The following is a 23,144-nucleotide window of genomic DNA, read 5'->3' as shown; positions in this document are numbered from 1 at the left end:
TTAAAGGAAAAAAAGTCATCCAATCTGTGGGAAAATATGCACTAGTATGCAACAACTGAAAGTATCTACACTTTTCCCTCCGTATTCGCGGGGGTTGCGGACAGAACATAGCCGTGAATACCAAAAAACCGCGAATAACTTTTTGCATGTTATTCATGGTTTTTCGGTAAAATAGACCTGAAAAACATAATAAACCGTGAATAACCTGACCTGTAATTTGCTCTTACAACACCGGGAACAGCGATTTCCTTCAGGAACCACCAGGAGCGGCAATTTCTTTTTTTATTTTTATTTCATTTTTCATATAACATATCAAGTATCCACTTGTACAGAAAGGTAAAGTCAAGCCAAAAATAATGTAATACACAATACAATACTAGACAGATTATCTGCTATCTTAATAAGAAATATATATAAGGCTTAACTTTAACTCAAGTCCTCTAAATAAGGAAAGCAAGATGTAGCATCAGCGAGTAAATATAATATTACAAAATAAAATGAAGACTAAAGGTTGTATAGGCTGAGAAGGTAGAAACATAGAAAAAAGCAGCAGAAAAGGGCTATAGCCCACCAAGTCTGCCCATTCCAAGTATCCCCTCCCCTGAATTTACTCCCTTAAAGATCCCACGTGAGTATCCCATTTTCTCTTAAAATCCGTCACGCTGCTGGCCTTTATCACCTGGAGTGGGAGTCTGTTCCAATGATCCACTACTCTTTCGGTGAAGAAGTACTTCCTGGAGTCGCCATGAAACTTCCCTCCCCTGATTTTCAGCAGATGCCCTCTGGTGGTCGAGGGTCCCATGAGCCAGAAGATATCATCTTCTGACTCGATGCGTCCCGTGATGTACTTATATGTTTCAATCATATAAGTACATCACTGACTGTACTGACTGTTTCTTTTGATCTATTTGGTTGATCGTATTTTTCAGAATTTGTTATTATTTTTTAAATATATATTTTTTCTTTTCACTTTGGGTATCACCCCCAGGGACATCCTTGAAGAGAACATCATTCATAATACCAATTCTTTTACATCCGTATTTCTACATTTATTTATATTTTGGTATAGTTTTTGTGTTTCAATCATATCTCCCCATTTTCTTCTTTCCTCAAGTGAGTACAGCTGCAATTTTTTTAATCTTTCTTCATACGTGAGGTAATCAACAATCAATGAGTACTCAAATTCCCTCTCTTTTTTTCAGAGAAGCCATTGATAAGAAGGTTGTAAGTTGGCTAGGATCAAAGAATACATATTTTTGCGTTTGATAAATTATCACACATTTACATGGGTGATGAAGAAAAAAGGTTGCCCCAAGAGCAATAACTCCTGGCTTTAACAACAGAAATTTACGTCGACGTTTCTGTGTATCTCGTGACGGATCTGGGAATATTTGTATCTTATAGGAACCACCAGGAGCAGCGATTTCTAATGTGAAACGCCGGGTTCAGTGATGAAAATTAGGGGGTGGAGTCAGCAGCCGAAAAATCACGAATAAGCGAATCCACAGATACGGAAACCGCGAATACGGAGGGAGAAGTGTAATGTTATTTTACTGCATTATAACAAATCTTAGATAAGTATGACTTACTGTTTTATTACAACAATTTAAACCACAGCAATATTCCATCAAAGTAAGAGTAAGAAAAACTCTGGCATAATAATTTTACTATTTATTAAGTTAAGGTGTTTAATACAAAATGTTTTAATCCTGCTTTTATCCACTGAGGGCCAGATTCTATAAACTGCGTCAGTATGGGCGGCTGCCTAAAAACAGGTTGCTGATCACATGTCAATCATGCAATGGCGCCATTTGTATAATTGTGGCTATCTTAAACATAAGCGCCGGAAATATTGGCCAGGGTTTTCGAGGCCTACATTACCAGTGCCTATGTTTGATGTGAATTGTGTCTAAGGAGGTGCCTAAAGATGCCTAAGATCGTTTCTGGCGTTAGCCACACTTACTGTGAAGTTAGGCGTTCTAAGGTGCCCTTGTAAATGCAATGTAGGCCCCAGTTTCGTAGGTGCCTGTAGGCACCTACATTTAAAAATGTATTTATTTATTTATTTATTTTTTTTTAATGCTTTGCCACTTAAGTTAGATGCAGGTAGGGCCTTAATATATTGTCCTGAACATTTTAGCTTCAATTTTTATTTGTATTAATTTCATCATTTTACTTGTACAGTCAAACCTCGGTTTGCGAATGTTTTGCAAGGCGAGCAAAACATTCTTGCAAAACATGTCTCACAAACCGAGTGTTGACTCGATTTGCGAGCACCCCCCAATAACCGGCATCGCTCCCCCCCGCTCGCAAAGGGCCCCCTCCCGCTTGAATCGGCACCCCCCCCCCCCGCAAGAACAGGAACCCCCCGCCCGACCAACTTTAACTCACCCCCCCTTTGGCACCGGCACGCAGCCCACAAGTGCCGGTGCCGGTGCTGCTTGAAGATCTTCTTCTTCCCAGTCTCTGCCGGCTTTGAGCATGCATCTGCGCATACTCAAGCCCTTCTAATTTTCCCTCTCGTCTCGGCGAGATGCATGCTCAAAGCCGGCAGAGACTGGGAAGAAGAAGATCTTCAAGCGGCACTGACACCGGTGGGCTGCGTGCCGGTGCCAAAGGGGGGGTGAGTTAAAGTTGGTCGGGCGGGGGTGCCGGATCACGCGGGGGGGGGGGGGACTTTGCGAGCGGGGGGGGGAAGCAGCGCCCTGGCCTCGGGGGGGGGGAACGTATCAAAGCGAGTTTCCATTATTTCCTATGGGGAAACTCGCTTTGATAAACGAGCATTTTGGATTACGAGCATGCTCCTGGAACGGATTATGCTCGTAATCCAAGGTACCACTGTATTTAATTTTTTTAAACTTTCTATCCAACCTAGCTTTTGATGGGCTCTTCCTGCAGTTTGTTTCATACAATATATCATTGCATGGAAGCACATTTTTAAGAAGACAATACAGTAAAGTACGTTAGGCTATGAACACCAATTAGTTTGGCTATAGCTCAGTTTTGTGGATGCATGATGCAAAACTTTTTGCACACAAGTTAACTGTGCACAAAGACTTATGTAGACACCAACATACAGCAATTTAAATCCATGTTAATGAAACTATTAATTATTCAGTGCAGATGTAGAGAAATGTTTAGAAGATCAAAAGCCTGAGCTCCATGTTGGTGCTTTAATGCAAGGTCTGAGATGTAAAAGGTTAGCTTGTTCTTCTGCAGTCAGCATTAATGAAGATATCATGCCTGGTTCTACTTTTTCCTACAAGCATGTAAGACATGCTAATTTTTTCTAGGTTCAATAAACGGGTAGAGCTGAAGGAGAGGACTGCTGAAACAAAGCAAAAAGTGCAGGATTGTTGAGAGTTGCATGTGTCGACAGGTTAGAGCACTAAAATGTTATCCTGGCACCTAGAGAAGCATGTGTATGCATCTACTACTCCTGGCAGAATTTTGCACCAAAAAATTCTAAATTCTGCGCACATAATTTGCAAATTATGCAAGTTTATTTGACAACATTTAAACAATATTTTTGCTAATTACTATTCAGAATTTCAGTACAATTCAATATTTTCATTAAATTATACCAGAGAAAACAAAGAACCTTCAATTTTTTTCTTACTTCTCATTTTTACTAAGCTGCGGTACAGGTTTCTACTATGGTCCAGAGTGCTAAATGCTCCAACACTCATAGGAATTCTATGAGCATTGAAGCAACATCTGAGCATTTAGCGCTCTACCATAGCTTAGTAAAAGGGGCAAAGGGTGGGGCGTTAGTGACTTTTTTTCTAGCAGAAGGTATCAAATTGAACAGTGTAAAACTTGTCTCTGCATCTCTGGAGTTGAAGATGGCATGTATACAACTGAAGGCCAGGCTACATTGTGAACCAAACCCCCCCCCCCCTGATACTTGGTATGATCAGCATTCTACAAAACAGGCCAAATATCAACAATTTTGGGGAATTTTCAACCAAAGACTGGAAGAAATGCACTTTGGACAACTTTATGAAACCTTAGATAATCAGGTTCACTTGGTCAGAAGGCTGTTAGAAGGCCAAAATCCATTCAAATGGCCTCTACTGCAGCTTAGTAAAAGAGGGCCTAACGGTTCCTTTTACAAATCCGTGCTAACAGCCCCAAAGCCCATGGAGATTTAAAGGGCTTTGAGGCTGTTGCTGCGCGGCTTTGTAAAAGAGGCAGTAAGTGTCGATTAGATTGGGCTGCAGAAGAGGGAGTGTCAAAATTCTGCGCAGAACACTGGTAAATTTTCATCCCTTGAATTCTGCGTAAATGCTGCAATGCGCAGTTGCGCAGAATTCTGACAGGAGCAATATTAGCAAAATATTTTATATGCAATATAGCATTCTAGCACATATATAAATGTATGTATATTTGATGCTGATTTGTGCAAAAGATATAGCTCACATTAGTGCAAACCTAGCAGAAGCTCTTGAGTATAATCTAATACAATTAGCATCTATGTTAGCATACAATTTTTTGTACTGGGCATATTTTGGTTACTTCATTGAGAAGCAAACCGTTGGTATTAATCTCATATTAGGAAGTTGTATACTGAGCATCGGTGTATGGCTCTAATGCAAGGTTTCTGCATCAGACCCAGAGTCTAGCAAACACTATAAAAAGTGCATGGAACAGAAAAGCAAATAAAATAAAGCATTTGGGAGAACATTAGGCTGCAACTACATAGTACAACACCTATTTCAGATAATTTAAAAAAAAAAGAAACTTAGGTTACTAATTCTTCTTAATTACTCATGTTTAATCACAAGATGACTCATTAAGGGTGGTACAGTTTTTATGCAACAAATGTACAGAGCACAATTCAGGAAGCTGCTCTTGAGGTTTGTTCTTGCTATATATTCTCAATTTCCAAAGGTGCAGGATCATTGCACAATAACTACACACCCTGTTTTATAATTAAACAATCAAGTAAATGTCACCAGGAGTAGTGTTTTGGAAAGATTTCTTTAATTAAAAAATGGAAAGCAATAGCAAAAATTCTGCTCTTACCAATAGATACTACAGTATATGTAAACCACAGCCTTGATGAGTATTCAGAAGTTCTTCTATGGAAAACTGATAGCCTTCATCTTTACAGCCCATACTAAAGGTACAACTGTGTAGACATGTTTTTGTATGTAAAGCATAAATAAGCATGGAGCATTTAATTAAAATACTTACTCATCTAGCTCCTCTTCTTCAGTTCCAGCTGTATTGGCATAAAGATACTTGCTCATGTCCACAGGTCGAGCATTTTTCTTTTGTGCAAGTTGTGGAGGCTCTGGGTCTGCCTCATCAAATGGGTTCACGTATTGTACAGGCTCTGGCTCTTTGAAGGGATTGTATTCCTCGCCATCATACAAAGAGTTTGGTTTTGAAGATGAAGCTCTCTCCATATGTGACTCTACAGGAATGATCGAAAGATTAGGCTCTTACCTTTGCTAATCTTCCTTCTTGTAAATCCTCCCTTTATTCCGGGACCAGTGGGTTTTATGCATCCTTAGCTGCCAGGCACTGTAGAAAGCCTCAGATGATTGAAGTCTTAACTCCTCCCTCTGCTAGCATATCCTGGAGCATGCCCCTTGCACCCCAGTCAGTCTTTAAGCAGCCAGGAACATCTACAGAAGATAATAAACAAGAGATAGAGGGAAACGGGGAACTCCCCGCCAAACAAATCAATTCTGTTCATATTAACATATGCAAAACAGCAACAATCAAAACTAGAAAACAGATTATGAAACATTAGAAACCTGAGGTCCTGAACGACAAAAACAGTGCTATAGGGAGACACAGCCTGCACTGTCAGAAGGGGGCGCTAAACTAGGTACCATCACCACCCTATCCAAATTTAGTGTTAGATCCAGGCAGATGGCACTCTTATAAAGGCTGGTCCGAAACATGAAACTCGTTGGTGACCTCAAAATACCGCAGCAAAAGTTTGTGCATATCCAAGGACCGCAGCACCTGGTCTTGGGCCTTTGATTCGGAAGGAACAAATGCCAGAAGTCAAATTTCCTGATTCACATGAAAGACAGAAATCACTTTCGGAAGGAAGGAACTGTATGCAAGAGAACCACAGTATCCAGAAAGCGTTCGACAAAGTTCCACACGAAAGACTTCTCAGGAAACTACAAAGCCATGGCATAGAGGGGGATATACAAAGATGGATAGGCAAATGGCTGGAAAACCGAAAGCAGAGAGTGGGCATAAATGGGAAGTTCTCCGACTGGGAGAAAGTGACTAGTGGTGTACCCCAGGGCTCGGTACTTGGGCCGATCCTTTTTAATATTTATATCAATGACCTGGAGGAAGGAACATCCAGTGAGATCATCAAGTTTGCAGACGATACAAAACTATGCCGGGCGATCAGATCGCAGGAGGATAGAGAGAAACTCCAGAGCGACTTGTGTCGGTTGGAAACATGGGCAGAGAAATGGCAGATGAAGTTCAATGTGGAGAAATGCAAGGTAATGCATTTAGGCAATAAGAATAAGGAATACGAGTATACAATGTCAGGTGCAACTCTGGGGAAGAGTGAACAAGAAAAGGACCTGGGTGTACTGATAGATAGGACCCTGAAGCCGTCGGCACAATGCGCGGCAGCGGCAAAGAAGGCAAATAGAATGTTGGGCATGATAAAGAAAGGAATCTCGAGTAGATCGGAGAAAGTTATAATGCCGCTTTATAGGGCAATGGTCAGACCCCACTTGGAATACTGCGTCCAACATTGGTCTCCCTACCTAAAGAAGGATATAAAACTGCTGGAGAGGGTGCAGAGACGAGCAACAAAACTGGTGAAGGGTATGGAGAAACTGGAATACGAGGACAGACTTATAACACTAGGATTGTTCTCCCTTGAGAAAAGGAGACTGCGTGGGGATATGATCGAGACCTTCAAAATACTGAAAGGAATCGACAAAATAGAGCAGAGAAGATTATTTACATTGTCCAATTTGACACGGACTAGAGGACATGTAATGAAGCTAAGGGGGGACAGGTTCAGGACTAATGTCAGGAAGTTCTGCTTCACTCAGAGAGTGGTTGACACCTGGAATGCCCTCCCAGAGGAGATTATGACGGAATCGACCGTCCTAGGCTTCAAGAGCAAACTAGATGCATATCTCCTTAAGAGAGGCATATAAGGATATGGTGGACTATAAATTAAGCCAGGTGTACACCTGGCAGGGCCTCCGCGTGTGCGGATCGCCGGACTTGATGGACCGAAGGTCTGATCCGGAGAAGGCAGTTCTTATGTTCTTATGTTCTTATGTAATAAGCAAGAAAGGACCCTGACAAGAAAGAGCTTGGAGCTCTGAAACTCTCCAAGCCGACATGACAGCCACAAAGAAAATTGTTTTGACAGTGAAATCCATCAAGGACACCTGCTCCAGAGGCTCATAAGGCAGGCGAGCCAGGGAGCAGAGAACCAGATTCAGATTCCATGTTGAACATGGGAGGTGCAAAGGAGGCCTCAGACGAACCACGCCCTGTAGAAAACGGACTACATCCGGATGAACAGCCAAAGAACCCCTCAAGGTAACAGGGCCCAGGCAGGCAGGCCTACAATCTGAACCCATAGGGAAGCCACTGCAAAGCCCTTTTTCAGGCCATCCTGCAGAAAAACTCTAACACCCAAGGAACCGAGGAGAAAGATCCTCCTGATGGCTGGTGCACCAACCCTGGTAGCACTGCCAACCTTTCGCATAGGCCACTACTGTGGACTTCCGTTTGCTGTGAAGCAGCATAGCTATCACTGCAGTAGAATAGCCCCAGGCCTTCAAGGCCGTGTGCTCAAGAGCCATGCCGTAAAACCAAAGCGGTCTGGGACCTGCAGAGCGATTGGCCCCTATGTCAAGAGACGAGGGTGACAGAGCAACTGCAGCTCCCAGCCCCACCAGAGCCGCACCAGATGGGTATACCACGGTCGCCTTGGCCAATTGAGAGCCACCAAGATCACTGGCCCTGAGTATCTGCTATGTGACGCAGCAGACGCACTATCATGGGCCATGGAGGGAAGGCGTAAAAAGACCCTCCTGCGGCCAGAACTGCACCATAGCATCCAGGCCATTGCTGCCAGCCTCTTGATGACGACTGTAAAACTGATCAACCTTCTTGTTCATCACAGTCACCATGAGATCAAAGACTGGTGCCTCCCATCGGCACACTATGCACTCGAACACTCTCCTGGGTCCAGTGTCTTGCAACTGAGAAAGTCTGCCTGAACGTTATCCACGCCTGCCACATGAACTGCAGACAGCATAACCAGGTGTCTTTCCAGCCAGCAAAAGAGCAAGCGGGCCTCAACACTCAGGGAGGGACTCCTCATGCCCCCCTGCCGGTTGACGTAAGGCATTGTCCGAGAATATTCGGACAGCTCGATGATGGAGATGACCCTGGAAATACAAGAGGGCCAGATGAATTGCCCTCAGTTCCAGGCGACTGATCAATCACTTGTGCTCCGACAGCACCACCCGGCCCTGAACCAGAACAGAGATACAGACTGCCCCCCAGCTGGAGAGACTCGTGCCTGTTGACAGTCACCCAACCTGAAATCCAGAGTGGAAAGGCTCCTGGCCAGCGACAGGGGACACAACCATTACGCCATGCTGCTGCGCACCGACACCGTACAAGGAAGGAGGGCAAGCAATGGGTCCTGCTGCAGATTCCATCGGGACAACAGAGCCTCCTACAAGGGATGCAGTCTGGTTCTGGCCCATAGAACTACATTGATCATTGCCACCATGAGCCCCAGGACCTGGAGATACTGCCAGGCCGTCGGGGTCTGAGTAACAAAAAGGTCTCTGATGAACTCCTCCCCCTGCAGTCCATTGGAGAGATCAATCTGCCTGCTTTTAAATATCAGCAGCAGTGGAGATCAACTGCTTTTACAACTAAGCAGCAACGAGACCAGCCACAACCACCGAGAGCACACAGACCCGATCCTACCAAGAGTGTGAACTCTTCCCCCCATGCAATCCGCTAAGAAGATCGACTGTCGGCTCCGGGCGGCTTTCCCGCAGAGGAGAGAATCCTGCATTCACCGTGGGCCTCATCTGGGGCAGCCTCCTTGGAGCAGCTGGGGCACGGGCAGTGTGTCTGGGAGGGAATGCATGGATGGGAGAACATCGCAGGGGAGGAGACATAGGCATCCTGGGACTGTCTGCCAAGTCTCTTCCCTGAAGAAGCCCTTTCTGGAAACGTCAATCGCTCCTCCTAAACTTACTTGCTCCACTTCATCACTGACGCTGAAACCGTGGATTGAAGACAAAGTTTTATTTTATTTTTCTTTCCTGCTTATGATTTATCTTTAATCTTATCTATTGTTTTGCCTTTTGTCTTTGTTTTGTTCTATTTCTATCATTTAAATTTCTCCAGAATTCTACTGTTCAACGGCTCCCCCTTCTGCTTCTATTCCTTTCTCTCCTCTCTTCTACCTTCCAAAGTATTTAGATCAATGCTGTCTTGTTAAAATGTTTATTTTATTTTTATTTTTCCTCTAACTCTACTTTTCACTTCTCTATTACCCTCCAGGTACTTTAGTTAGATTGTGAGCCTTCGGGACAGTAAGGGAATTTTTCAAGTACCTTTCTTATTTCTAATCTTAATGTATATTTTCTGTAAACCGCTTAGAACCTAACGGATGTAGCGGTATATAAGAAATAAATTACATTACATTACTTTCCAAATCTCTCTTGACGGGATGTGAGAAGGAACACTTTGTTCTGTCCTATGTGAAAGTGGACCCCAGGTACTCCAAATCCTGGGTGGGCTCCAAGAGACTCTTCCGAAGGTTGATCACCCAGCTCAGATGCTGCAGCGAATGAAACACCTGCTGAACTGCCTGGATCCCCTCGGCCAGAGAGGGAGCTCTGATCAGCCAATCGTCCAGATACGGATGAACCAGGACACCAAGAGAGCGGAGATGTGCTGTCACTACCACCATCACCTTGGTGAAGGTTCTGGGCGCCAATCCAAAGGGAAGAGTCGCAAACTGAAAGTGCTGCTCCAGGACATGAAACCGCAGAAACTTCCTGTGCGCCGGAAAAATGGGGATATGAAGATATGCATCTGTGAGATCAAGGGAGGCCAGAAACTCCCCGGCACCACTGAAGCAATGACGGAATGCACCGTCTCAATGCGGAAACTGGGCACTTTCAGTGCCGCATTGACCGCTTTGAGATCCAGGATCGGTCTCCAATCTTTGGAGCATTTGGAACGATGAAGTATATCGAGTATCTCCTGGAACCCAAGGCCCCCTCTAGTATAGGCTCAATTGCCACAAGATCCAACAGTCTGTGGGCCATGGCCTGCACCCAAAGCACCTTCTCGGGAAGGCCTGTAGGGGAATCTAGAAATTACTCGGAGAGAGGATGGAGAAACTCCAATTTGAACCCATCTCGGAGGACCTCCAGCAGTCGGATGTGATGGTCTCCCCCATTCTGCCAGGAAAGCCAACAGCCCCCCCCCTCCCTGATGCACAGGAGAGATGCTGAGGGCCTGGCGCCAGAACTGTTACTTAGGGGGGCTGCTGGACATCTGTTTGAGAATTGCTGATGGCCAGACCACCCGAAATGGGGCCTGGAGGACGAAGTATACCTCTGCCCTGAGGAGGGAGGACCGGTGTACTGGTGAGGATATCAAAATGGACGAAAAATACAATGCCCCGAACTGCTGGTGGGAGGAGACCTGTTCCGGGCAAAGCCTTTGGCTTGTGGTCTTGTACACTTGCTATGAGGTCATCCAGACCCTGGTCGAACAGAAGCTGTCCCTTAAAGGGCAACTTGCTCAAGGTGGCCTTAGAGGAGAAGTCCCCATACCACTTCCTGATCCACAGAATCCTCTGGGCGGACAATAAATAAGCACCCAGCTTGGTGAAAACTTTCAATATGTCATATAAGGTATCAGCCTTATAATCCACCCTGGAGATGAGAAAGTCCAAATCATACAGCACCACAGTGTTAGGGTCATGGCGTAGTTTGGATTGGGCATGCCCGTACTATGAAGGACGAGGCTGTTGCCGCTTTGACACCGGCCGCAGCCGAATCAAAAAGACGTTTAAGGATGAAATCCGCATGCCTGTCCTGAACATCCTTCAGGACCACTACTCCATCAGAAGGGAGGGAAGTACGCTTGGTGACCTGAGCCACAGCTGAATCCACCTTCAGAGAAGCAAGAAGCTTGGTAAAACCGACCACCATAGGATAAAACCTCACTTTGGACCAAACGCATTTCAGGGGACCCTCCGAGTTATCCCAAATCTCTGACAGAACAACCACATCAGGGATATCAAGAAAGGAGGTTGTTAGCAACCTCTGATCATTCGAGAACATTCCTCCTGGACTGGCTGATGTGGCTGCAGTTTTAATTTCTGCAGAGATTCTATGATGAGGTTCTCCAGACGAGCAGGTTTCAAGAACCTGTGTACTGTGGGATTGTTAGCCAGGTCCTGGGACCCACACGGATCCTGATGGTGGAGCTCTACCAAATTTGCCACATCTTTGGGTGTCGCTGAACTTCCCTGTGAAAGCAGAGGGACCGAGAGGCTACCTGTCGCAATCACGGGCATCACCCTTTTTTGCTCCGTGGCCCCCGCTGGGGAACCAAGCAAAAGACTCAGGCTGAGTGAAAGCGTAGTCCCCACAAATGGCCCAGAAGCATGGATTTCTTAACTATGTATGCCTGATAGAGCATATTCACAAATTCCAGGAGAAAAAGATCTCCTGCAGCGAGAGCCACCCTGTGCACCTCAGACGTGCTTGGAAGAAATATAAGGCTTTTCTTTGGAGCCACACTTACGTTTTGCCAATACACCACCAGCACTCTCCCAAGAGCCCCCAGACACAATTTTCATGGAAATTGGAGCAGAAGGCTCAAGGAGGGTCTCCCCAGACATGCAAGGCACTGCATCTAGAAACATAGAAACATGACGGCAGATAAATGCCAAATGGCCCATCTAGTCTGCCCATCTGCAGTAACCATTATCTCTTTCTCTCTCTGAGAGATCCCACATGCCTATCCCAGGCCCTCTTGAATTCAGACACAGTCTCTGTTTCCACCACCTCTTCTGGGAGACTGTTCCATGCATTTACCACCCTTTCCATAAAAAAGTATTTCCTCAGATTACTCCGGAGCCTATCACCTCTTAACTTCATCCTATGCCCTCTCATTGCAGAGATTCCTTTCCAATGAAAGACTCGACTCATGCACATTTATATTACGTAGATAAACATCTCTATCATATCTCCCCTCTCCTGCCTTTCCTCCAAAGTATATAGATTGAGATCTTTAAGTCTGTCCCCATATGCCTTATCACGAAGGCCACACACCATTCTAGTAGTCTTCCTCTGGACCGACTCCATCTTTTTATATCTTTTTGAATGTGCGGCCTCCAGAATTGTACACAATATTCTAAATGAGGTCTCACCAGAGTCTTATACAGAGGCATCAATACCTCCTTTTTCCTATTGGCCATACCTCTCCCTTTGCAACCTAGCATCCTTCTAGCTTTCGCCGTCATCTTTTCAACCTTTTTAGCCACCTTAAGATCATCACATACAATTACACCCAAGTCCTGCTCTTCCATCATGCACATAAGTTCTTCACCCCCTAAACTGTACCGTTCCCTCGGATTTTTGCAGCCCAAATGCATGACCTTGCATTTCTTAACATTAAATTTTAGCTGCCAAATTTCAGACCATTCTTCAAGCTTCGCCAGGTTTTTCTTCATGTTATTCACACCATCCGGCATGTCTACTCTATTGCAGATTTTGGTATCATCCGCAAAGAGGCAATTCTTACCCGACAACCCTTCAGCAATATCATTTATAAAAATGTTAAAAAGAACAGGCCCAAGAACAGAACCTTGAGGCACACCACTTGGAACATCCCTTTCCTCAGAGCGATCTCCATTGATCACTATTCTATGTCGCCTTCCACTCAACCAGTTCCTGACCCAGCCCGCCACTTTGGGACCCAAACCAAGGGCACTCAGTTTATTTATCAGACGTCTGTGTGGAACACTGTCAAAGGCTTTGCTAAAATCTAAATACACCACATCTAGAGCACTCCCTCTATCCAATTCTCTGGTCACCCAGTCAAAGAAATTGATCAGATTTGATAAGACCTACCTCTAGTGAATCCATGTTGCCTCCAGTCCTGTAATCCACAGGATTCCAGAAACTTGACTATGCTCTGTTTTAAAAGCATTTCCATTAATTTGCTTACCACAGAAGACTACTTCTTCCTTACTTCCACTTTTGTGGAGAGGGACCACACCCACCCTTCTCCTGTCCTCCAGTAACACTCCCATCTCTAGAGACTCATTGAAAAGGTCAGTCAGCGGAGCTACCAGAACTTCCCTAAGTTCCTTCAGCACCCTCGGATTTACACCATCTGGCCCCATTGCTTTGTCTACTTTTATTTTAGCTAGCTCCTCACGAACACATCCCTCTGAAAATTGACCAGAGTCTATTACTCCTCCATCCCTAATCACGTTTGTCTTCTGCGGTCCTGCTCCCGGTGCTTCAGCCGTGAACACAGAACAGAAATATTTGTTAAGCAATTTGGCCTTTTCTTTATCAGCTTCTACATATTCCTCCCCTTCACCTTTGAGTCTCACAATGCCATTTTTGCACTTCTTCCTATCACTAATATATCTAAAAAATGTCTTGTCTCCCCTTTTTACCGTGTCAGCTGTTTTTTCTTCCATTTGCATCTTTGCTTTCCTGACTACATGACCAGCCTCTCTGTGCAAACTTCGCATGAGCTGCAGCGCATGTGGAACACGGCTGCACATCCGACAGCCATCTACCACACATGAGGCATGAATCTATCCCACCCCAACCTGGGGAGGCCATCTGTGAAGTTTGGAGCAAAAATGAAGCTCCTAACTATAAAAAAATATATTTTTATTCAAATTGGGAAAAATCCAAAATGGCTATCGCCTGTGCCAATTTTGCAATAAAATAGTCCAGGAAAGGAACAGGAATCCCCAAAAAACAGCGATTTGGGGATTTTAGAGGTGGGGAGGGGTAGGGCATTCATGGAAACCACCAAAAAATCCCTTTTTAAGAACCCCCCAAATCGCTAAAACAGGCTCTCGGTCTGTTACTCACTGTTCCATTGTGCTGAATGGGAGAAAATGCAGGCAATGCTAGAACAGCATGTAGGGAGTTCTAAAGCCTCTGGAAGCTGGAAAGTTGGATTTCAAGTCTTCTGATTGCCCCACCAGCCAGACTACCATGGCCGGTGACCTCCGCCATCCTCAAATACGTTGCGCAACCACCTGGTGGAGGCACGCAGTCCGGCTCTGATACTGGTCGCACCTCCACGGAACTGCTCAGCCTGTGCTATACCCACTAGTGGACGAACCTGGGATGAGCTAGCTCCCGATCCTAGAGCCCCGACCTGACCTGACCGGGGAGGCTTACTGCAGCGCAGGGAACCTCCCCCCACTGAAGCAGACATTCTCCAAGAGTCTGCAATATCCCACCACAAGGATGTCCCCACAAGGGCAAGGCCGTGTCCACAAAACAAGGGCAAACCCGTGAAGGAAATACTGAAAAAAATACTGAAAACTAGCAAAAGAAAACATGAGCAGAAGAGATAAGCTCCTACAGGTTGGCATGTAGAGAGCAAGACTGGGGTCCAAGGGGCATGCTCCAGGATATGCTAGCAAAGGGAGGAGTTAAGACTTCAATCATTTGAGGCTTTCTACCGTGCCTGGCAGCTAAGGATGCATAAAACCCACTGGTCCCAGAATAAAGGGGGATTGTACAAGAATTACCATAAACTATTAATATTTACAACATAATCAGAAGTTTAATGAAATATCTAGATATGAAAATAAAAAGGTCCAATATTAAAAAAAAAAAAGCTGAACCCCTAAATTTAGGCTCCTAAGTTAAGTACCAAATTTTGTTTCCTATTTTAGCCAACTATAGAAGCTTTTTACTGAAATATTCACCTAAATTTAGGAGCTTAAAGTTTATGCTCCTAAATTTTGGCCTGCCGTTCATTTGCCTAAATTTAAAAGCCTGATTAAATCACTGTATAACAAATTTTAACCTTTTTTTCTGGAGCAAGAAGAAAATGAGGTTTACTTTATAGAATTTGACCTCCTGTTTATGAAAATAGTCTGTTTTCTCCTATCACTTATAGTTTTTGAGTAAATCACAAATATTTATAGCATGAGAAGTCATAATGTAATGCATTGTGCCGATTTAAGAGTTCCTATAAATATTATTTTCTAGAATAATTTTGCTGTTGAAGTGCATTTAAAAAATAAGATTAGGAGCATCTCTAATTAATGCCCAGCCAGCATTGATAAATTCCATCTGCCCTGATATTGTTACTCCATTGTAGCAATGTCCTGGTGAAACCTTTCCCCATGCTCATCACTACTACTACCAAGATTTTCAGGGGGAAAATCCAGATGCAAGTGGAGAAAATGAATTTTTAGTAACATAGTAGATGACAGCAGATAAACGTCTGAAAGGTCCATCCAGTCTGCCCAACTTGATTCAATTTAAATTTTTTAAATATTTTCTTAGCTATTTCTGGGCAAGAATCCAAAGCTCTACCCGGTACTGTGCTTGGGTTCCAACTGCCAAAATCTCCGTTAAAACCTACTCCAGCCCATCTAAACCCTCCCAGCCATTGAAGCCCTCTCCAGCCCATCCTCCCCCCACCAAAGGGGGAAGCAGAGAGAGTATCTGCCCATTCCTATTCCTCACAGGTGTAGGCAGGACTCTCTCCTATTTAAACCTGACCCTGAGAACAGTAAGGAGGCCAGCAGCCAGGAGAGCAGCAGAGGAACCAGCAATCGGGAGGAAGCAGCACACTTGTCACTGCCCAGGAGGAGCAGAGCAGCACCTAAGGTATTACCTCCTAACAGCCATCAGCCTGAGGGAAAACCTGATGTGGAGATGTTAGATGTGGGTGAAGCTGAGGAATATCCTGATATAGAGCTGACTGCTCCACAGGAGTTTATGGAGGTGGTTAACATGCTTCCTTATGAAGAAGGACTGGTAGAAGCCATGGATCTAGCTTAAACCTCTGGGCTTAGTAATGAAGATATTTGCTGCTGTGTTATTGTTTGAAGCTGCTCTCACAAAAGCCAGACTGAATAGAAGCCTTGGCAGAAAGCTGTGCTCAAGTAAGCTAATTGGCTGTAGCACCTGTGTGAAACAGTTTGGAGTTTTTGGCATTTTCCCTGTGTTTTTGAACCTTGGGACTAATATAAGTATCTGTACCAAGAGGTACTGTTTTGCCACTAGTCAAGAGCTTTGGAAGCTGTGCGGGGAGTGTTTCCAGAAAGATTGTCACAAGCTGAAGTTTTGAAAGCTGTTTTTTTTTTTTTTTTCCTTTTATTGAAAGGGTTTTTCTAATTGGTACTGAAAGTTTTCAGCTAAGCCATTTTGCTGGACTGTAATGTTTCAATTACTTACCTGTTTTGGGATAAGAACAATTACTAGAAACTTAAGCAATGAGCTAAGAAATGCATTTAAGTAACTATTGATTTTTGCTTTGCTTTATTGTGGCGAAAACCCTAAAAGTTACCACAAGTTGGAAACCGGGTGTGGCCCAACAACAAGCTGCCAGAACCACAGCGACCATCTTGGAACCCGGCAAATCCTGAAAAGTCTCTCCCTATTAAGAAGTGAACATGATCATTTGTTTTTCTGCTGTTATTGTTTATGGGTTTTCTCAATATTATTTACCTTGTGCAATTACTCTGCGTGCAAAAGACTTGTATAATAAACTTTTGATTTTTATATCTGAACCAAACCTCTTTTGGTGCTTTTGTATCTGTGTGCCTTGGTGTGTCTGGGTTGTCTATAAGGAGGAGTGCTCTAAGGTTCAAACCAGCACCCCCGGTAGGGCTTCTGTCTCATTGCAGAAAAGTGCCTCGTTCTTTTTGTTCTACTGCCACCTGGTAGAGGGCCGATATAGAGCTAGTGCGGGCCCGGGCCGGTGACAATATTGAATTTGACTCTTTGTTTTCGAAGAAAATCCAGACACTTTTGTTAAGCAGAAATAACAATCTGTGCAATGGTCCTTCAGTTCCCTCCAAACTATTGGAACAGCAAATGGCATCGATGGACGCCTTTCAGCCATGCTTCAAGGCTGTTGGCACACACGTGAGGTGCCCAAAACTTATCTTGATCTCCAATTTTGCAGCCAAAATAGAGTTCATAGACTTTCCTTATGAGTGGAGTAATATTTCTCTTCTGAGACTTGACTGTATATTCCCAGACATAACAGAAAGACGTCAGGGTGGTTCACACTTTCTTGACATCATACTAACAAAACAACAAAAATGTTTAAAAAGCAAAAACTTGATAATTAAAAAGCAAAACTCTGATACAAAATTGACGATTTAATCTTGACTGTGCAAATGAAGCTTTAAAATTGCTGATGATAAAATACACCACATTGCTGATGTACTACAGAGAACTGCATATTCCAGCTCTACCTCCTCACCCATAATCATTTAATTATATAGCACATTATTACATCATTAAAATTAATACTTTAACTTAAAAATCTAATTTGAGGAAAACTGTTTTAATATTTCAGAGATAGCTATAACATTTACTCCAAGCATTAGAAAATAGAGCGAAAATGTTAATTTTTTGCATTATAATGCTCTTTTGCCAAAAATCAGAGGGTTATTATGAAAAATTATGGTCAGTTTTGCATTCAGCAACCCCAAATCACTATACAACACCCACTACAATTCATGCTCCAAAACCTCTGTTGCACAGTGAAATCAGTGCTAAGCTCCTAACTTTCTACCCCCAAAGACAATCCTGTGTCGCCCACATTTTAGGCTTCTAAAATCAGGCTTTGAATGAAATTTTGAGCATAAATTTAGATACTCAGACTTAATAAACATTTAAAGATACCAATTTAGGATCCAAATCCCTTTGAAAATTGGATTCTCGAACCGACGCCAATATCAGCGGCCACCGATCACATGGCAATCACACATCGGTGCTGGTTTCAGAATCGCTCCAACATGAAAGATAGGCGCCAGAAATGTAGGCCAGGTTTTTCCAGGCCTACATTTCCAGCACCTATCTTCCCAGGAATTATACCTACATAGGAACCTTAGGCTACCTAATGCCACTTCCAGCATTGGCCATGCCTACTTAGGCATTTGGTGGCCTAAAGCGCCTACATAGGTGCGATTTCAGCACCAATTTTCTATGCACCGGTATGCGTCTCAAATCTTGGTTAAAAACACCGTTTGGATGGTTTTTTTTAATATAAGATTATTCATTTATTACAACAAATAAAAACTATAAGCAATTACAAATCAGTTCCAGGAAACAATAAAATCACACACTAACTTATATTTCTAGTCCACATTATTAGGACTACTGTTATTTAACCAGTAGAGGAGCACCTATAAATAATACATATAAAAGGAAAATGTATATATGTGTGTATATATATATATGTGTGTGTGAGTATATATACATACATACATATATATATATATAGTCACCTTGTCTGCAGGCAGGATATTAGTTCAACTTCTTTTAGATCTCCTCTCTTCAAACCTCTAAATTAGATTTATCTTGCAAAAATATTTCCAACTGAGATGTATCAACAAAAATGTATTTATTGTTCTCATATATAACCAAGCATTTGCAGGGAAATTTAAGAAAAAATAAAGCTCTCACATCTAGGACACAGGCCTTTAGCTGTAGGAATTGTTTTAGTCTATATTGTGTTTGCTTGGAGACATCAGGGAACACATTTATATTTTGCCTGCAGAACAGGGTCTGTCTATTTGAAAAATAAAGTTTAATAACAGCTTGCTTCTCTAATTCAGTTTGGAAAGTGACCAACAGGGTAGCTCTTTTAGCAATATAGTCATTAGATGACTCCAAAAATTGTGATATATTTAAACTGTCTGAGGATACAAGCTGATCCGTTGAAAAAAAGCATTTATCAAATTTTGAGAGGTTTTTCTGATCAATGAAAGATACCTTGACCTGCTAATACTATTCTAATCCAGTGCAGGCATCTGAGATCTTTTCCTCTCATTATAATTGTTATTTAAACACTAGAGTTGTGTTTGAAACCTGTTTTCTCATTTGCTTTGTATCAATTGAGGTTTCTTCCATTGTTTCATTAATTAGTGTTATACTATATTATGTATAAAGCACTTTGGATACCTATTAAGCAAGACAGATCTAAAAAATCCTCTTCTCTATGCTGGCCCTGCAAGTCTCACAAGGAAACCTTTCAGCATATGCTTTTTGACTGGCCTCTGATTTTCTCATTTTGGAATACAGTGTGGGATATTCTCAAGGATGTTTTTCCTAGTCTCCTGCCACTGACCTTTTCCACAATATTGCGTAACTCTCTCTCATATGTGGATGGTTTATCTGAAGATCATCAACACAACCAGATCTACTTCTTGCAGTGGCTCTTAAATTAGAGGTAGGACATTGGAAGAACTCTGTGACACTCTCAGCACACCATTGATGGAATCACGCAAGCCTCATAGCCCAATATGTACTACATCTTGCTGAAAACGCAATACTCTATTACATACCATAAAATTTGGAAACTTTTATATTTCATCCATTCTGGACAGCTGCTTAAACATATAGGGCCTGATATTCAGACTGGGAAGCAGCACGCCTAAGTCCTGCGGTCAGCAGTAAGCCTGGATAATCAATGTTGGGCCATTTCTGGTAACCGGCATTTGAATATCTGGTGTGTGTGTGGGGGTGTTTGATCAGCTACAACTTAACTGGTTAAGTCGATATTCAGTACTGATCGGTTCAATTAGAATGGGCAAATATAGGACTGCTATTTAGGCGGTCCAATTGCACTGAATATTGCCGGTTATCGCGCAATATAACCAACTAACTTTTAGCTGCTAACCTTAATTATTTGGCAGAGATAATACAGGGCTAAATTTAAAACTCTATACGCAGTCATAGCAGAAGTGTTAAATATTGCTCACAAGCCTGTGCTGGTGGAAGCATATTTAAAAAAATACAGTCTATACTACAAAGATAAGAACATTTTTATGTTTCAGGATGAAATTGTCTGCTAAATGGAGAATTTATACCAGTATGTAAAAAGCTTGTGTAATGGAAAATCCTATGCTCAGACTAAAGCATAATGGTGCTGCAGAGATATGTTTCACAGTAGCTGAAGCAAAGGAGCTGCTGGGCAAATTGGCCACAACTCATATTGCTGAGAAGGTAATGATGGAAAAGCAACAAGTGAGTATTTCACAACTTATTGTTAACACTTGCATTAGATGTTTTTTAATGGTTTAACCCGCCAATAGCAATTATGGTTTGGACACTTGAAAGTGCTTCACATTAAAGAGACCAAAAATTGGATTATAGGCAATCCCCAGGTTAAGAATGAGTTACGTTTTTAAAGTTGTTCTTAAGTTGGATTTGTATATAACTCAGAACTTGCTGCTTACCTCTGCTCCCAGCTGACATAAAGGCCAACTGTCCCTACAGTGTTCCCTCTAAGGTACAGCATGTACAACCACACACTGTTCTTAATGTGGTCATGCATCATTCCTATAGGAGAAGTGTAGGAGTCTATGCCACTGGAAATACTGCTCAGTGAAATCAAATGAAGCCTCAACCATGTTCTTAAGTACGAGTCGTACTTAAGTCGGGCTTCTGTAACTCGGGGACTGCCTGTATTTTTCTGAAACAAAATGGACCTGTTGCTTTAGAGCTATAATGCAAGATAACAAGCTACATTTGACTTTGCACCCTCTTTTATATGGAATTGAGGATGTAGCATGCCACACCCTTTACAGCCTAGCTAGTTTCAGCTTGTTGAGAGGTCATCTTCCACACAGTAAAGTCAATTTAACCTGAATAAATTGGCTTAATCAATTATAATACTTTTAGGATAAGTGTAGGTATATATTCAACTATTACCCCATATTATGTCTCCCGCTGATCTGTAAGGTTATCAGAGGTTTGTACCAGTTATTTGTTGTTGTTATTATTATTATTTTGAAATTTTCACAGCATTACATTTCACAAACACAATAAAGAAATACATCTCCCATCTAAGAAATAAAACACAAATAGTAAACAATAACTTTAGAAACATCATTTTAGGTGCAAGTAGTCTACTTTAATGGAGTAATAAAATTAAGTTCTTATAGCAATTTTTAAAAGGAAATATACATATTAAAACAAATCCACTTTTGACTGGTCTTTATTCAAAATGGGTCCTTAAATCTAATTCCTATGCATAAAAGTAATTATTGAGGAACTTTGGCCCTGATTCTGTAAGCTTCAGAATCATAGCTCCCAAAGACCCCAGGGTTTTACAGGCCTACATTTCCGGCGCCCAAGGTCCTTCCTGAATTGCGGCCAGTGGCGCACAGTAACACACCCACTTCCGGGCTTTGGCATCACAATGCATAGCTAGCCAGGGACCTAGGCGCTGGTCTTGAAGGCCATGTTACAGCAGCTATTTATTTTTCGTAACGAGGGATTAACTGGGTTTTAATGGCACAACCAATTATCACACCACTTAAATCCATTCAAGCCAATTAAGTTAGGTGGCGGTAGGATCACCTAACTTTCAGCGGCTTTTGTAGAATCTGGCCCTTTGTCCATCAAAAAATTCTCTAAGAGAAGAGGGTCAGAGAAAATATATTGCTTCTCTTGCCAGGAGACTAAGCATTTACAAGGGAACTATAAAAAAGGAAGCTCCTATTAATAAAACTTTTGTTATATCAGTAATTTAGAAGAACTTGTTTCCTGGTGACTTTTGACTATGACTGTCGGCTCTCTAGAAATATTCTGGTTTGTCTTATTCTTCAAAACTTGGAGGTAACCATAAATTGTATTTATGTAGGGAAAATAAAGAGTGTAGAATTAAATCTAGTGCCCTGATGATTTATGTTGGGTAGAAGGCAAGATAAGGCAAACCAACAACAAGTAAAATGGGAGACATATTTATAAGTGATTTTGTAATATTAAGTCCAAATACTTTATTGTTAGGGCTGGGAATCCTAGCTGACCCAACATTATCTAATCTAATCTCAGGTATTTATAAGCTGGTCAAGCCCAACCAATTAGGTTTAGAGCAGTGGTCTCAAACTCATGGCCCAGGGGCCCTTGGTATGTTTATCATAATCACAAAAGTAAAATAAAACAGTTTCTTGATCATATGTCTCTTTAGCTATAAGTTACAATAATATTAAGACTTAGCCAAAAAGAAAGATTTATAAACTATAAAGGGTTTTACTTCATGCAAAATTGTAATTTCTTTAATAAGACATTAACTATTTTTTTCTGAGGCCCTCCAAGTACCTACAAATCCAAAATGTGGCCCTGCAAAGGGTTTGAGTTTGAGACCACTGGTTTAGAGCGACTAACATAAATAAAAATATATTTTTTTAAATCACATTCTATAGTCCAACAAACATCAAATATCACTGGGTTTCAAGTTTTGGCTGTTTCCTTGTTTCCGATACAGCATACGAAATGAAAAGGAGTGAAGCCCATGATTTCAGTGGGCTAAACTTCTACTGCAGTTCAACAGCCCATCAAGCAATATGTCATTGGCACCCTTGTGAATACCAGTGTTGGAGTGCCTGCTGTTCTTAGTGGCAGAGGAGCGCCAGATGACTCGGACCTGAATCTATCACAATCTCCTCCAGTCTGAAACCTTCCCAGAGTCCAGCAGAAATGAGGGGAGTGGTAATGGCAGCATCAGATTATGGCTGCCCTTCAAATTATGTTTGGAAATCCATATTCTCATGAACCTTAGAGTTGTGAGCCATCTGCTACGTGACACAGGTCCTATTTCCAACAAAGCCATATCCTTTAGCAAGACACATGTTCTAATGGTAGGTATAATTGTTAACCAATTCTCTGCACCTACATTGTTTAAATCGCTCTGAACTGTTTTTCGATATGCTGTAACCTCGATGTAACTTCGCTATAACTAAGCTGTAACTTCGCTGTAAATGTACAGTCTCTTATCCTGTAAACCGCTCTGAACTGTTTTGTGGTATTGCGGTATAAAAAAATAAAGTTATTATTATTATTATTATTATTAATTACAATTCTATAGCCATAGCTTTGATCTGTGCTTAAATC

At 42.3% G+C, this 23,144-nt stretch overlaps 1 protein-coding gene across 8 annotated transcripts in view; it reads right to left on the bottom strand.

Moving 5' to 3' along the window:
* Positions 1-23,144, bottom strand: part of EHBP1 (EH domain binding protein 1) — a 617,593-nt gene that overhangs the window by 406,914 nt on the left and 187,535 nt on the right. For all 8 annotated transcript variants that reach the window (XM_033936740.1, XM_033936741.1, XM_033936748.1 and 5 more), the window contains one exon: positions 5,200-5,422. In XM_033936740.1, the coding sequence (XP_033792631.1) occupies positions 5,200-5,422 (223 nt within the window). The remainder of the gene's footprint in view (positions 1-5,199; positions 5,423-23,144) is intronic.

This window comes from Geotrypetes seraphini, chromosome 3 (genome assembly GCF_902459505.1).
Source record: "Geotrypetes seraphini chromosome 3, aGeoSer1.1, whole genome shotgun sequence".
Classification (NCBI taxonomy): Eukaryota; Metazoa; Chordata; class Amphibia; order Gymnophiona; family Dermophiidae; genus Geotrypetes; species Geotrypetes seraphini.
Note: the sequence above shows the minus strand (reverse complement) of the source record. Positions and strands in the feature narration are given on the sequence as shown.